This window comes from Macaca mulatta, chromosome 7 (genome assembly GCF_049350105.2).
Source record: "Macaca mulatta isolate MMU2019108-1 chromosome 7, T2T-MMU8v2.0, whole genome shotgun sequence".
In the NCBI taxonomy this organism is placed as follows: Eukaryota; Metazoa; Chordata; class Mammalia; order Primates; family Cercopithecidae; genus Macaca; species Macaca mulatta.
The window spans coordinates 74129794-74142617 of record NC_133412.1 but is presented as its reverse complement, the minus strand read 5'-3'; the positions used below and the strand labels follow the sequence as shown (position 1 = coordinate 74142617).

The window sequence follows — 12824 nt, the reverse complement described above, 5'->3', positions numbered from 1 at the left end:
TGATAGAATTCTGAGCAAACAGAATTATGTAGTATACTCTTTTGTCTGGCTTCTTTCGCTGAGCATAACTATCCTGAAATTTATCCATGCTGTAGTAGCATCAATAGTTTATTCCTCTTTACTGCTGAGCAGTACTCCTTTGCATTTGTTTATCCATTCATCTACTGATGGCCATCTGGGTTGTTTCCAGGTTTTGGCTATTATATATAAAGAGGCTATAAACATTTGTGTTAAGTTTGTATATGGATAAATGGTGTCACTTCTCTTGAGTGTGACCAATACTACTCAAAACCGTCAACATAATCGAAAATAAGGAAAGTCTGAGAAACTGCCACAGTCTGGAGGAGCCTACATGATGACTAATGTGATATTCTGGGTGGGATCCTGGTACAGAAAAAGCACATTAGGTAAAAACTAAGAAAATCCAAATAAAATACAGACTACAGTATCAATATTGCTTCATTAGGTGTGACAAATGCACAATACTAACGTAAGACGTTAGCAAAATAGGGGGAAACTAATTACAGGATATACAGGAATTCTCTGTGCTATCTTTGTAACTTTTCTATTAATTGTTATTAATTATATTAAAGTTATTAATTCTATTAATAACTTGTGTAACTTCTCTGTAACTTTTCTATTAATTGAAAGCTATGCTAAAATGTAAGCTTATTAAAAAAAAAAAAAGAAACTTAAGAGTGGAACCACTGGGTCTTATGATAGATAAACACTTAACCTTTTAGGAACCTGCCAACTGTTTTCCAAAAAGTTGTACCATTTTGCATTCCTCAGCAGTTTGACAGTTTCAGTTATTCAACATCCCTGCCAATTCTTGGTAAGGTCAGTCTTCTCAATCTTAGACATTCTAAGAGGCAAAAACACTTTTTGTGTATATTTTGTCAATATATATATTGTACACACATATATACACACGTATATTCTCTCTCATATACACATTGACAAACGCACAATACATATGTATGTATATATGAGAGAGAATATTTTTATATATATTCTTCAAACAACATCAGCAAAATCAGACTTCCTCGTACCTACAGGAACTGGCAGTTGCCTAGATGCAAATCTCTCCATATATCCTCTAAAACTCACAGATAAACAAAAGCAATAAAACTAACTCACATCTCAAAACTATAGACTATTTGGGAGACAGGTTACCACAAAACAATTCGCACTTAAGAGGGACTCAAATGTCCAAAACCTGAAATACCTACTTCTGGAGCCAACACTAGATAGGGCTGTCACAGCAGCAAACAGAAAATGGCACTAAAAAGCAAACAAACAAAAAAATCCTTTACATTAGTATTAAATACCATCAAAACCTAGAGATAAAGAATGTGCAAGACATCTACAAACACTGAGAAATTTTTTTTTTTTTTTTGATTCGGAGTCTCGCTCTGTCGCCCAGGCTGGAGTGCAGTGGCGCAATCTTGGCTCACTGCAAGCTCCACCTCCTGGGTTCACACCATTCTCCTGCCTTAGCCTCCTGAGTAGCTGGCACTACAGGTGCCCGCCACCATGCCTGGCTAATTTTTTTTTTTTTGTATTTTTTTTAGTAGAGACGGGATTTCACCGTGTTAGCCAGGATGGTCTCGATCTCCTGACCTCATGATTCTCCCACCTCAGCCTCCCAAAGTGCTGGGATTACAGGTGTGAGCCACTGCGCCCAGCCAAAAATTTTTAAAAACCAGATAAGCAAAGGGATATACCAACTTCTTAAATTAGAAGACTTGTCAACACATCCATGATCCAGAACTTGATTCACAGGTTTAATGCAATCCCAGTCAAAATCCTAGTAGAACTTTGTGTATGTGGGGCGGGGGGTGGAGCCTGGACTGATGAGCTGAATTTATAATTTATATAGAAATGTGAAGATCCAAGAAAAGCCAAGAATCCAAAAAGACAAAGTTGAAGGGCTTCACTACCAACTATCAAGGCCTATTATAAAGCTACAATAATTAAGACAAGGACAGATAAATAGACCAATGGAAGAGAAGAGAGTATCCAGAAACTGATCTGTACATATACTATGGATGCCTGATTTATGAGAAAGGCGACATGGCAATACAATTTAGAAGAAATTTCTTCCACCAAAATGATGCTGAGTCAACTGGTTATCCACACAGAACAAAATAAATCTTCTCCCTCTAGCTTACACCATGTACAAAACAAAATTCCAGATGAGTTGCAAATCTAAGTGTGAAAGGTAAAACAACTTTTGAAAAGAAACATATACTACCTCCATGACCTTGGAATAGGCAAATATTTCTTAAACAGGCCACAAGCATTAAGCACAATGGAATAAAGTCATTAAATTATACTTCATTACAATTTAAGTTTTCTGTTATTCAAAAGACACCAATTAAGAGTACAAAGGCAAACCACAGACTCGAAGAAAATAATTGTAATACATATTTCAGAGACAGAACTCATGTGGCTTATATAAAGAACTGCTACAAGTAAACAACAAAAAGGTAGATAACCCTAAGAAAAATGAGTATAAGGCATGAAGAGACACTTCAAGAAAAAGGATATCCAAAGGCCAATAAACATGCAAATGTGCTCAACTTCATTAGTCACCAAGGAAATGAACATTAAAACCACAACAGATACTGCTACATACTCTCCAAAATGGCTAAAATGAAAGACAATGATGAGGATATGAAACAACGCAAAACACTGTACACTACTAGAAGTGCAAACTGGTATAACCACTGAGAAAAACTGGCAGCATCTCAAAGATAAACATATGTATACCCTCTCCTAAGGAAGATAATCAAGAGAAATTAATTCACCAAAAGATAATAGCAGCACTACTCACAATGGCCCCAAACTGGAAACAACTCAAATGCCTATTAACAGTATAACGAATAATCATTGGTACATTCATACGATGAAATACTGTAAAGCAACAGAAATGAATGATCCACAACCAGTTGCAATATGGATGAAACTCACAGCTAAAGAGTACATACCTGGGCCGGCACAGTGGCTCATGCCTGTAATCCCAGCACTTTGGGAGGCTGAGGCGGGATGATCACGAGGTCAGGAGTTTGAGAACAGCCTGGCCAATATGGTGAATATAATATGACCAATATGTCTCTACTATGTCTCTACTAAAAATACAAAAATTAGCCAGGCATGATGGCGCTCGACTGTAGTGCCAGCTACTCAGGAGGCTGAGGCAGAAGAATCCCTTGAACCCGGGAAGTGGAGGATACAGGGAGCCAAGGTCACGCCACTGCACTGCAGCCTGGGCGACAGAGCAAGACTCTGTTTAAAAAAAAAAAAAAGTACAAATCTGTGATTCCATTTATGTAAATTCAAAATCAGGCAAAATTGAACTATGCAATTAAAAGTCAGCATGAACTGGGTGTGGTGGCTCACAACTATAATCCCAACACTTTGGGAAGCCAGGGCAAGGAACTTGCTTGAGCCCAAGAGTTCGAGACCAGACTGGTCAACACAGCAAGATCCTACAGAACTTTGTCTCTACAAAAACTTAAAAAAAAAAATTAGTTGGGCATGGTGGTGCATGCTTGCAGTCCCAGCTACTCAGAAGGCTGAGGCAAGAGGATCACTTGAGCCCAGGAGTTCAAGGCTGCAGCGCAGTGAGCTATGATCGTGCTGCAGCCTGGGTGAGACAGAGTGATACCCCATCTCAGAAAAAAAGTTAGCAGAACAATTGCCCTTTGTAAATTAGAGACTGAAAGGATTGCAAGGGGAATTTTAGTGTATTCTTAATTTTTGCCTCTACATTTGAGGAGTTATACAAGATGTGTTCAGTATATAAAAATTCAGTGAACAAGTACACTTGTACTTTTCTGTAAGTTAACTTCAATAACACAAGTTAAATCGTTATCACTTAACTGTTACAGCCACATAGTAAGGTTTCACAAAAGTTTATTTTGTGGGAAACAAGACTTCATGAGAGTAATTTCAATCATTTCCTGCAAGCTGGGACTGAATGTATTAAACTTTGTTTTGGAATAGCTTTTCAGACAATTTAGTGATGTACGGTTTATGATCCAGTACAATAAGGAGTGAAACCGTCTCAGTCAAAAATTCAACATTAGTCATGTCAGTAATCCCAGCAACTTGGGAGGCTGAGGCTGGAGGATTGCTTGAGGCCAGGAGTCTGAGACTAGCCTGGGCAACATAGTGAGACCATCTTTCTTCAAAAAAAAAAAAAAAAATCCAGGGCGGGTGCGGTGTCGCAGCACTTTGGGAGGCCAAGGCGGGCAGATCACCTGAGGCCAGGAGTTCAAGACCAGCCTGACCAACATGGAGAAACCCTGTCTCTACTAAAATATAATACAAAATTAGCCGGGCATGGTGGCGCATGCCTGTAATACTAGCTACTCAAGAGCCTGAGGCAGGAGAATCACTTGAACCCGGGCAGAGGTTGCAGTGAGCCAAGATCCCGCCATTGCACTCCAATCTGGGCAACAAGAGCCAAACTCAGTCTCAAAAAAAAAAAAAAAATTCCAACATCGGGCTACGACTATACAATTCTTTGGTCCTACATTAAAAGTCTGCAATCTATTTAGGTCTGGGAGCTGGTTACATGGTTGTGTTCATTTTGGGAAAGTTGGAGCTCTTCACCTATGATACAGCATGTACTTTCCTGTATGTATATTATATTTCAGTTTTTAAAAACTGTTAAATCAACATATCAGTCCTAAACCTTACTTAGGACTGCTTTGACTAATCAATTCCTTTCTAAACCTCCAAGCTATTTTAACTGGTTATTGAGAAATGGCATCTCGGTGAGTTAACATGAAACTGTTCCTCCAACCATTGCCTCCAGCCTAAATATTGTCTCCCTACCCATATAGCAGTTAAGATGTCCCTTAATGATGTTTCACCACTTTTCACATCTTTACAGACACTGTTAGTAAAAACTCGACGCATTAATGCTTAAATCACATGTCCATTTGCAGCCCATTTTCTCCATTCCTCAGATTCCAAAAGGTCTATGGCTTAAAGGAGTAGGGAATGTGGAGAGGGCCCTCTAGATGGCAGACATCCCTCTCATCTCCACTGGACAGTTGTTGGGGTAAGAAATCCAGCTCTGGCCTTACCTTCCAGCCCCACCCTAGCTCCCACCACCCACCATGCAACAAGGGCCTTCTTGGTGGGGTACCAGCCCAAAAGCTCAGGCCTTTGCAAAACCCTCTTAAACCACAGCAAATCACAACTTTCTTGATATAAACAGAGAATTCAGATGCTCCAGCTACTCTCTTTCCCCACCCCACCACATCTCTCTCCAGAGTCTCACTCTATCACCCAGGCTGGAGTGCAGTGGTGCGACCTTGGCTCACTGTAACCTCCAACTCCCAGGTTCAAGAAATTCTCCTGCCTCAGCCTCCCGGACTACAGGCACACACCATCATGCCCAGTTATCTTTGTATTTTTAGTAGAGACAAAGTTTCACCATGTTGGTCAGGCTAGTCTCGAACTCCTGACCTCAAGTGATCTGCCCGCCTCCCAAAGTGCTGGGATTACAGGCATGAGTCACTGCACCCAGCCCACATCTCTTAATTTCTCATTAATCTCTATTCAGTCAGGGACAGACAGCAAGTCAGTTGTCCAACCAGGGGTTCAACCTTGTCTTCTTTCTTGGAAGCATTCTCCATCTACACAAATATTTCTCTTGGAAGACCCTCTTGCTTGGCTTGAACAACAAAGCCACATCCTATCCCACCCTCCTCCACAGACGGGAGGGAATCACTTCAAATGCTACCCCCTCCTTATGTGATCCTCTTTATAAGCCAGGGAAGGGTTGAGCTAATGTTTGTGGTAGGAGGGACAGCTCTGTGACCTTTAGGTAAGCCCTGGCAGGAGGTATCTGGTCCCACCTCTTAGGGATTCTCATTACACCACAGCTCACTTAACAGCTCTTTATTCTCAGCTTTGGGCCCTAATGGCCAATTCTGGGGCAACAGAAAAAAAAAATAATCTACTCAACCTCCAGTTAAGACTAAAGTAATTTTAATTCTCTTCAAAGCCTATTTCAAATGCTGCTTTGACCAGAAGTGTTTCCTAGTTCTCAACTAAACCTGATAGGGTCTCCCTGACCCTATCACAGCACTTTTCCAATGATGTTTTACCAACTGGGTTATGCATGCAACTAGCAATGTGAAACACTGTGTTAGGATATACGCCATTTGAAAATTTATTATAAAATGTTTGTTTTAGAAGAACTAGTGGGGAAAAGTATACAGAAAAAAATTACCCAGCCAGGTGCGGTGGCTCATGTCTGTAATCCCAGAAGTTTGGAAGGCCAAGGCAGGTGGATCACTTGAGGTCAGGAGTTCAAGACCAGCCTGGCCAATGTGGTGAAACCCCATCTCTACTAATACAAAAATTAGCCAGGCATGGTGGCGCACACCTGTAATCCCAGTTACTCAGGAGACCGACGCAGAAGAATCACTTGGACCCGGGAGTCGGAGGTTGCAGTGAGCCGAGATCACGCCACTGCACTTCAGCCCGGACAACAGAGCGGGATTCCGTCTCAGGAAAAAAAAAATTACCCATAATTTTCTTCTGTATTACCCACCTTCACTGTCACATTTATACCACTTCAGGGTTTTTCTATGCATATATACTTAAGGCCATTCTTTTGACACTTTGCTTTTATACATTTTGCTTTTTTACACCTGTCTTACACTTTGTTTTTTTCATTTCAGACACTGTAGTTATCTTTCTTTGCCATTAAGTAGTCTTCTACAAACATTATATTTTATGGTACAGGATACTCCATGATACAACTTTCCTATCATTTACTTAACATTCTGTTACCAAATTGTCCCTAGTTATAATGCTGTCCATAAACAATCTTAGGTTTTCATAATTCTGATTATTTCCTTCAGGTAACAAAATTACTTTTGATCAGAAGCTACAAGTTTGGGTTATTTCTTAAGGTTCTTCATAGAAAAATATATATCCTAGTTTACTTCCTCATTAACCACAAGGTTGGTATTTTTGCTGGTTAACACAGGAAAAATGCTCTCTACTGTAGGCCAGGCATCCTTGTTTCACCACTTGAGAACACAGGCCCACAGCCCTGAGCTGAATCACAAGTGGAAAGCAGAGAGCTGACCACACAAGGGAGGGGCTAGGTATATGTGAAGGGCTCAAAAACATCAGCTACCTCTGACAGAAACCTTTCCTACAATCCCTCGAGTTTCCTTAAATCTGCAGTGTTGTCTTAACATCTGACTCCCATAAGACACCTGTGAGTCAGGTTGAACAGGTACCATTCTGTCCTACAGCTGAGAAAACTGACCTTTTATCTCACTGCCCAGGGTCAAGCTTAGAACCCAGGTTTCCCAATTTCCTCAAGATCTTCCTCCTGTTTCTCTTAGAAGGTTCTAAGAAGCTGAAAAGGAGTTGAAGAGCCCAAGAAGTCTATAACTTGTACTTCAGCTACTGACCCTGGGCAGAGTATAATGGTAACAACATCCTCACCAGACCCCGGCATCTTACCAGTGAAGTCACTGGGCTCCCTGGACAGTTGCAAACATACATTCCTGAAAGCTCCTCTCCCATCAATCATGGGTCCTTTCCCTTAGGTCCAACACCTAGTATTAGCTGAAAAATATTTTCCTGTAAACTAGAAAAGTTTCCAGCATCTCTGAAACAACCCAGTGAGGTTTAAGCCATTGTTGAATTGTTGAGTGTCATGCTTTTATTTTTTGGTGGAGGTGGGCAGGGGTCCTGTTCTGTCACCCAGGCTGTATAGTACAGTGGCACAACCACGGTTCACTGCAGCCTCGACCTCCCAGACTCAAGTGATCTTCCCACCTCATTCTCCAAGTAGCTGCAACTAGGTGCACACACCACATTCTGCTAATTTTTCTATTTTTTTTGTAGACAGGGTTTCACTATGTTGCCCAGGTTGGTCTCGAACTCCTGGCTTCAAGTGATCCACCTGCTCCAGCCTCAATTACAGGTTTAAGTCATCATGCCTGGCCTGTCATTCTTACTGGGACACAATACATGCAATTTTCTCAAAGGAGAAAAAGAGATCATGTAGTAGAACTAAGAAAGATGACTCCCTGAACTTTTAACTCAGCATAACCCTAAAAGAGAACTGGGTTAGCTCATGACTTATATTTTTCTTTTGTAGAAGTCAAAAGAGACAAAAACTACCCTAACCCCCGAGTATGCCCTTCTCTCATTTGCCTTCCTGTATGACAAAAGCAAATGCTACAAGTTACTCTCTTCCTTAATAAGCCTCTCCCTCAAACATTAAGCTATTTAATGCTCACATACTCCTACATTTTTGTGGGAATTATTTCTAAGGCCAAACTAAAAAATAAATAAAAGAATTTACAACTAAAAACAGTAGTTGTCCTTTGGTGTATGTAGGGAATTGGTTCCAGGACCCCTACAGTATACCAAAATCCACACATACTCAAGTCTCACAGTTGGTTCTGAGGAACCCACCTATACCAGAAAAGTCAGCCCTCCATATATGTGGGTTTTACATCCCTTGAATATCACATTTTCCAGCTTTGGTTGAAAAACATCTGCATATAAGTGGACCTGCACAGTTCAAAGTAGTGTTGCTCAAGGGTCGACTGTAATTATCAGTCCTTGGTTTGAGAATCCCCATTGTTGCTAATTGTTTTCAAGGTCCATTTTTAAAAATTAAAAATACATTCTTTCATCTAAAATAACTCAAACAGGCCAGGCACAGTGGCTCACACCTGTAATCCCAGCACTTTGGGAGGCCGAGGTGGGTGGATCACCTAAAGTCAGGAGTTTGAGACCAGCCTGCCCAACAGGGTGAAACCCCATGTCTACTAAAAATACAAAAAATTAGCCAGGTGTGGTGGCGGGTGCCTGTAATCCCAGCTACTTGGGAGGCTGAGGCAGGAGAATTGCTTGAACCCAGGAAGCGGAGCTTACAGTGAGCTGAGACTGCACCACTGCATTCCAGCCTAGGCGACAGAGCGAGACTCTGCCTTGAAAGAAAAGAAAGAAAAGAAAGAGAAAAAAAATATAAAATAAAGGCCAGGCACAGTGGCTCATGCCTGTAATCCCAGCATTTTGGCAGGCCACGGCAGGCAGATCACAAGGTCAGGAGATCGAGACCATCCTGGCCAACATGTGAAACCCCGTCTCTACTAAATATACAAAAATTAGCTGGGCATGGTGGTGCGTGCCTGTAATCCCAGCTACTAGGGAGGCTGAGGCAGGATAACCACTTGAACCAGGGAGTCGGTGGTTGCAGTGAGCCGAGATCACACCACAGCACTCCAGCCTGGGGACAGAGCGAGACTGTTTCAAAAAAAAAAAAAAAAGGAAAAGAAAATACGAAAACAAAATAAATAACTCAAACCAAAAACACTTCAACACTCTTATAATGGGTTGCAACTCCCACAAAATGAAACACCGTTAGGACATCCACACCTCTTGGAAAGAGTCAACTTCAGAAGATGCTGCCCTCTATCTCCACTATTCCTTGGAGTATCCAGTAGATCACAGAAACTAAATGCATGCTGACTCATGTTTAAAAGCTGTTGCAGTAGCCACTAAACACCTGAAATGTTCATGCTGAGATAAGCTTGTAAGATCCACATTGGATTTTGAAGTCATAGTACTAACAATAAAAAATCTCATTGTTTTTATATTAATTAAATGTTGTCATATTATCATATATTGGGTTAAATAAAATATTAATTTCATCTGTATCTTAATTTTAACATGGCTACCAGAAAATCTGTAACATATGTAATTCACATTATATCTCTTTATATAAATACTCGTGTTATCTGTGACCTGTTCTTTTTTCCCCAACCTTTCTGTGTATCATAAAGTAGGTTTACACATCCTAATTAAAGGTAGTCTTCACCCAAAGAGGGATTCAATCCATAAACTAAACCACAAAAAGGCAAGTGTTGCTGGCAGCTCAACATTGTTCTTCACAAGCTTTCCGAGGAAGACCTCTTACATGCACTACCTAGAAGCAGATCTGTACAGATGCCTACCACGTTCAAGTTTTCAAACCTAAATCACCTGGCAAATGATCATGAATTCCTCGGTTTATAGGTGTAGTGCAGACTCTACTGAAATCCAGAGAATTATCCAATATGGCATTTATCCTTCGAAAGATATTGGCATTGCTACACGTGGAGAGAGCAGGTGCTTCCTGGTTGTCCCAGCAATCTTTTATCCTTCCTGCTTCTTCTTCCTAGACATAGAAAAAAAAAAGATATTTAGGTTTACTACACTCCTCTGTGACCCCTTCTTTCCACACTATGAATTAGATAAAGTAGGAAGGACTTAAATATCTTCTTTACATATTAAAACACTTAATGAGTGTTTACTATGAGCTAAGTACTCGGAACTGTAAGAAAAAAATACCAAAATATTCTTGGCCAATTCTTGGAAAAATTTCCACAAAGGATATTATTAAGGAAAAGAATCAAGCACCAGGATTTAAGGCAAGAAGGGGTAGGCTAACTCTACTAGTTTTCTACAAATATAGTCAGGTTTATGATTAGGATTGCCTTTATCTATAAAGCTGCTAACCTCTGGACCTTAAGGGAAAATAAAACACCAGCTGCCAGTCTTTCGTTGTACAACAAGAAGGTCTAGACAACAAGAACCCTTTTTCTGAATTGGTTCAATTGATATTTTGTTCCTAGAGTCAGAAATTACCTTGCCAGTAAAGGACTTTTTTATATAATAAAACACTTAATGAGTGTTTATGATAAGCAAGGTACTCAGAAGTTCTTTAAATACTGGACAATGCCCCTGGCTACCCAGAATGCCATAAATTCAACAACAAAGAGGTATACATGCCCCCAAATACAACATCTCTAAGTCAGCCTCCAGATCAAGGGGTCATAAGGACCTTTAAGGCTCATTACACATGCTACTCTATGGAAAGGATTGTTAATGCGTGGAAGAGAACCCCAACAGAGAGAATGTCATGAAAGTCTGGAAGGATACACCAGTGACAATACCATCCCTGTTACAGAAAAATCCATGAAAGCCATCATGCCCAAAACAATAAATTCCTGCTAAAGAAAACTGTTTCCAGACGTTGTACATGACTTCACAGGATTTGCCACAGAGCCAATACAGGAAATCATGAAAGAGACTATAGATATGACAAAAAAGGTTGGGAGTGAAGGTTTCCAAGACATGGATCTTGGAGAAATCCAAGAGTTAACAGACACCATACCAGACGAATTAGCAGAAGACAATTTGATAGAGATGAGTGCTCCAAACCAGTACCAGACAAGGAAGACGATGTTGAAGTAGCAATGCCAGAAAACAAATTGACATTAGATGATCTGGCAAAGGGTTCCGATTATTCAAGACTGCTTTTGACTTCTTTTACAATATGGACCCTTCTATTATACAGGCACTGAAACTAATGCAAACAGTGGAAGAAGGATTGGTACCACATAGAAACATTTTTACAGAAGTGAAAAAGCAAAAAGTCAGACAAATTATTTCTGTAAAGTTACACTGACTGTGCCTGCTTCTCCTTCCATCCCCTCCACATCCTTCCACCTCTGCCACCCCGAGACAGCAAGACCAATCAATCCCCCCTCTTCCTCAGCCTGCTCAATGTGAAGATGGCAAATATGAAGATCTTTATGATCCACTTCCACTTAATGAACAGTAAATATATTTTCTCTTATGATTTTCTAGTAATATTTTTTCTCTAGCTTACTTTATTGTAAGAATACAGTATATAATACATGTAACATACAAAATATGCGATCAACTGTTTATGTTATTGGTAAGGCTTCTGGTCAACAGCAGGCTACTAGTTAAGTTTTGGGGGAGTCAAAGTTATACACAGATTTTTGACTGTGGGGGGTTGGTCCTCCTAACTCCCACACTGTCCAAGAGTCAACTGGACTAAAAACCCATGAACTGTACATTAAAGGTTAACTTTAGGGTAGGTAGATTTTATGTCAATACAGCTGTTTTAAAAAATTTTCATTCTGCCATTTACTGGCTGTGTGATGTCACAGTTACTTAACCTCTATGCCTCAGTTTCCCCACTTGTTAAATGGAAAAAGGATACAAACTTTTTGATGACATATGTAAAGCATTTTGCATGGCATACAGTAGTTATTCTGTATCTGGAAACATTAACTATTAAATACAAGAGAGGTAAGTACCAACAGTGGTAAAATCACCCAAACTGATTAAGTTATACAACTGTATGTGGTCATTATAAGTACATACTTATTTTGGCACTAATTATTTATTTATTAACTGGCATGAGAAAATGGGCAAGACATTACTTACTGAATGAAAAAAGAAATCCTATATATACATATATAAAATCATGAACCCTTACACAAAAACTATTCTTTTGGTATTCCCTATCTCAGTAAATAATACTACCATCCACCAGATGCCCAATGCAGAAATGTAGGTACCATTCTTCAGTCTCCCTCACTCTCCACAGTCAATGCCCAAAATAAGATGCAATGAAATATTGGTTGACAGATTTTTTTAAGAGGAGCCTACCTCATCAGTTCTATTATCCTCAATTATCTTGGGGAAAACAAAAACAGAACAAGTAACGAAACTGGCACTTAACATATAAGCTGGTCACATCAAAACAAAACAAGAACAGGCCTGATGTCACTTTGTTTGGCCTACTGAAATCCAAGTAAGCATGAGAATGACCAAGAGCATTTACAGTTTTATCAACTCTGCAGGATGACCTTAAAGGGACAAACTTGAGCCTCACATCAGCCTCCAATTCTTGAAAGGACTGGTACCCTCTGCAAACTGTGAAGACCGAAATACACAATCCT

General features: G+C 40.0%; 1 protein-coding gene across 1 annotated transcript in view; it reads right to left on the bottom strand.

The window, feature by feature from the left end:
- CPEB1 (cytoplasmic polyadenylation element binding protein 1) overlaps window positions 1-10222 on the bottom strand; it is a gene marked incomplete at its 5' end in the record, with an annotated part of 78337 nt that extends 68115 nt beyond the window's left edge. Inside the window, 1 exon segment of the mRNA NM_001260826.1 lies at window positions 10048-10222. Coding sequence (NP_001247755.1) covers window positions 10048-10222 — 175 coding nt within the window.
- Between the last annotated feature and the right edge of the window lie 2602 nt (window positions 10223-12824).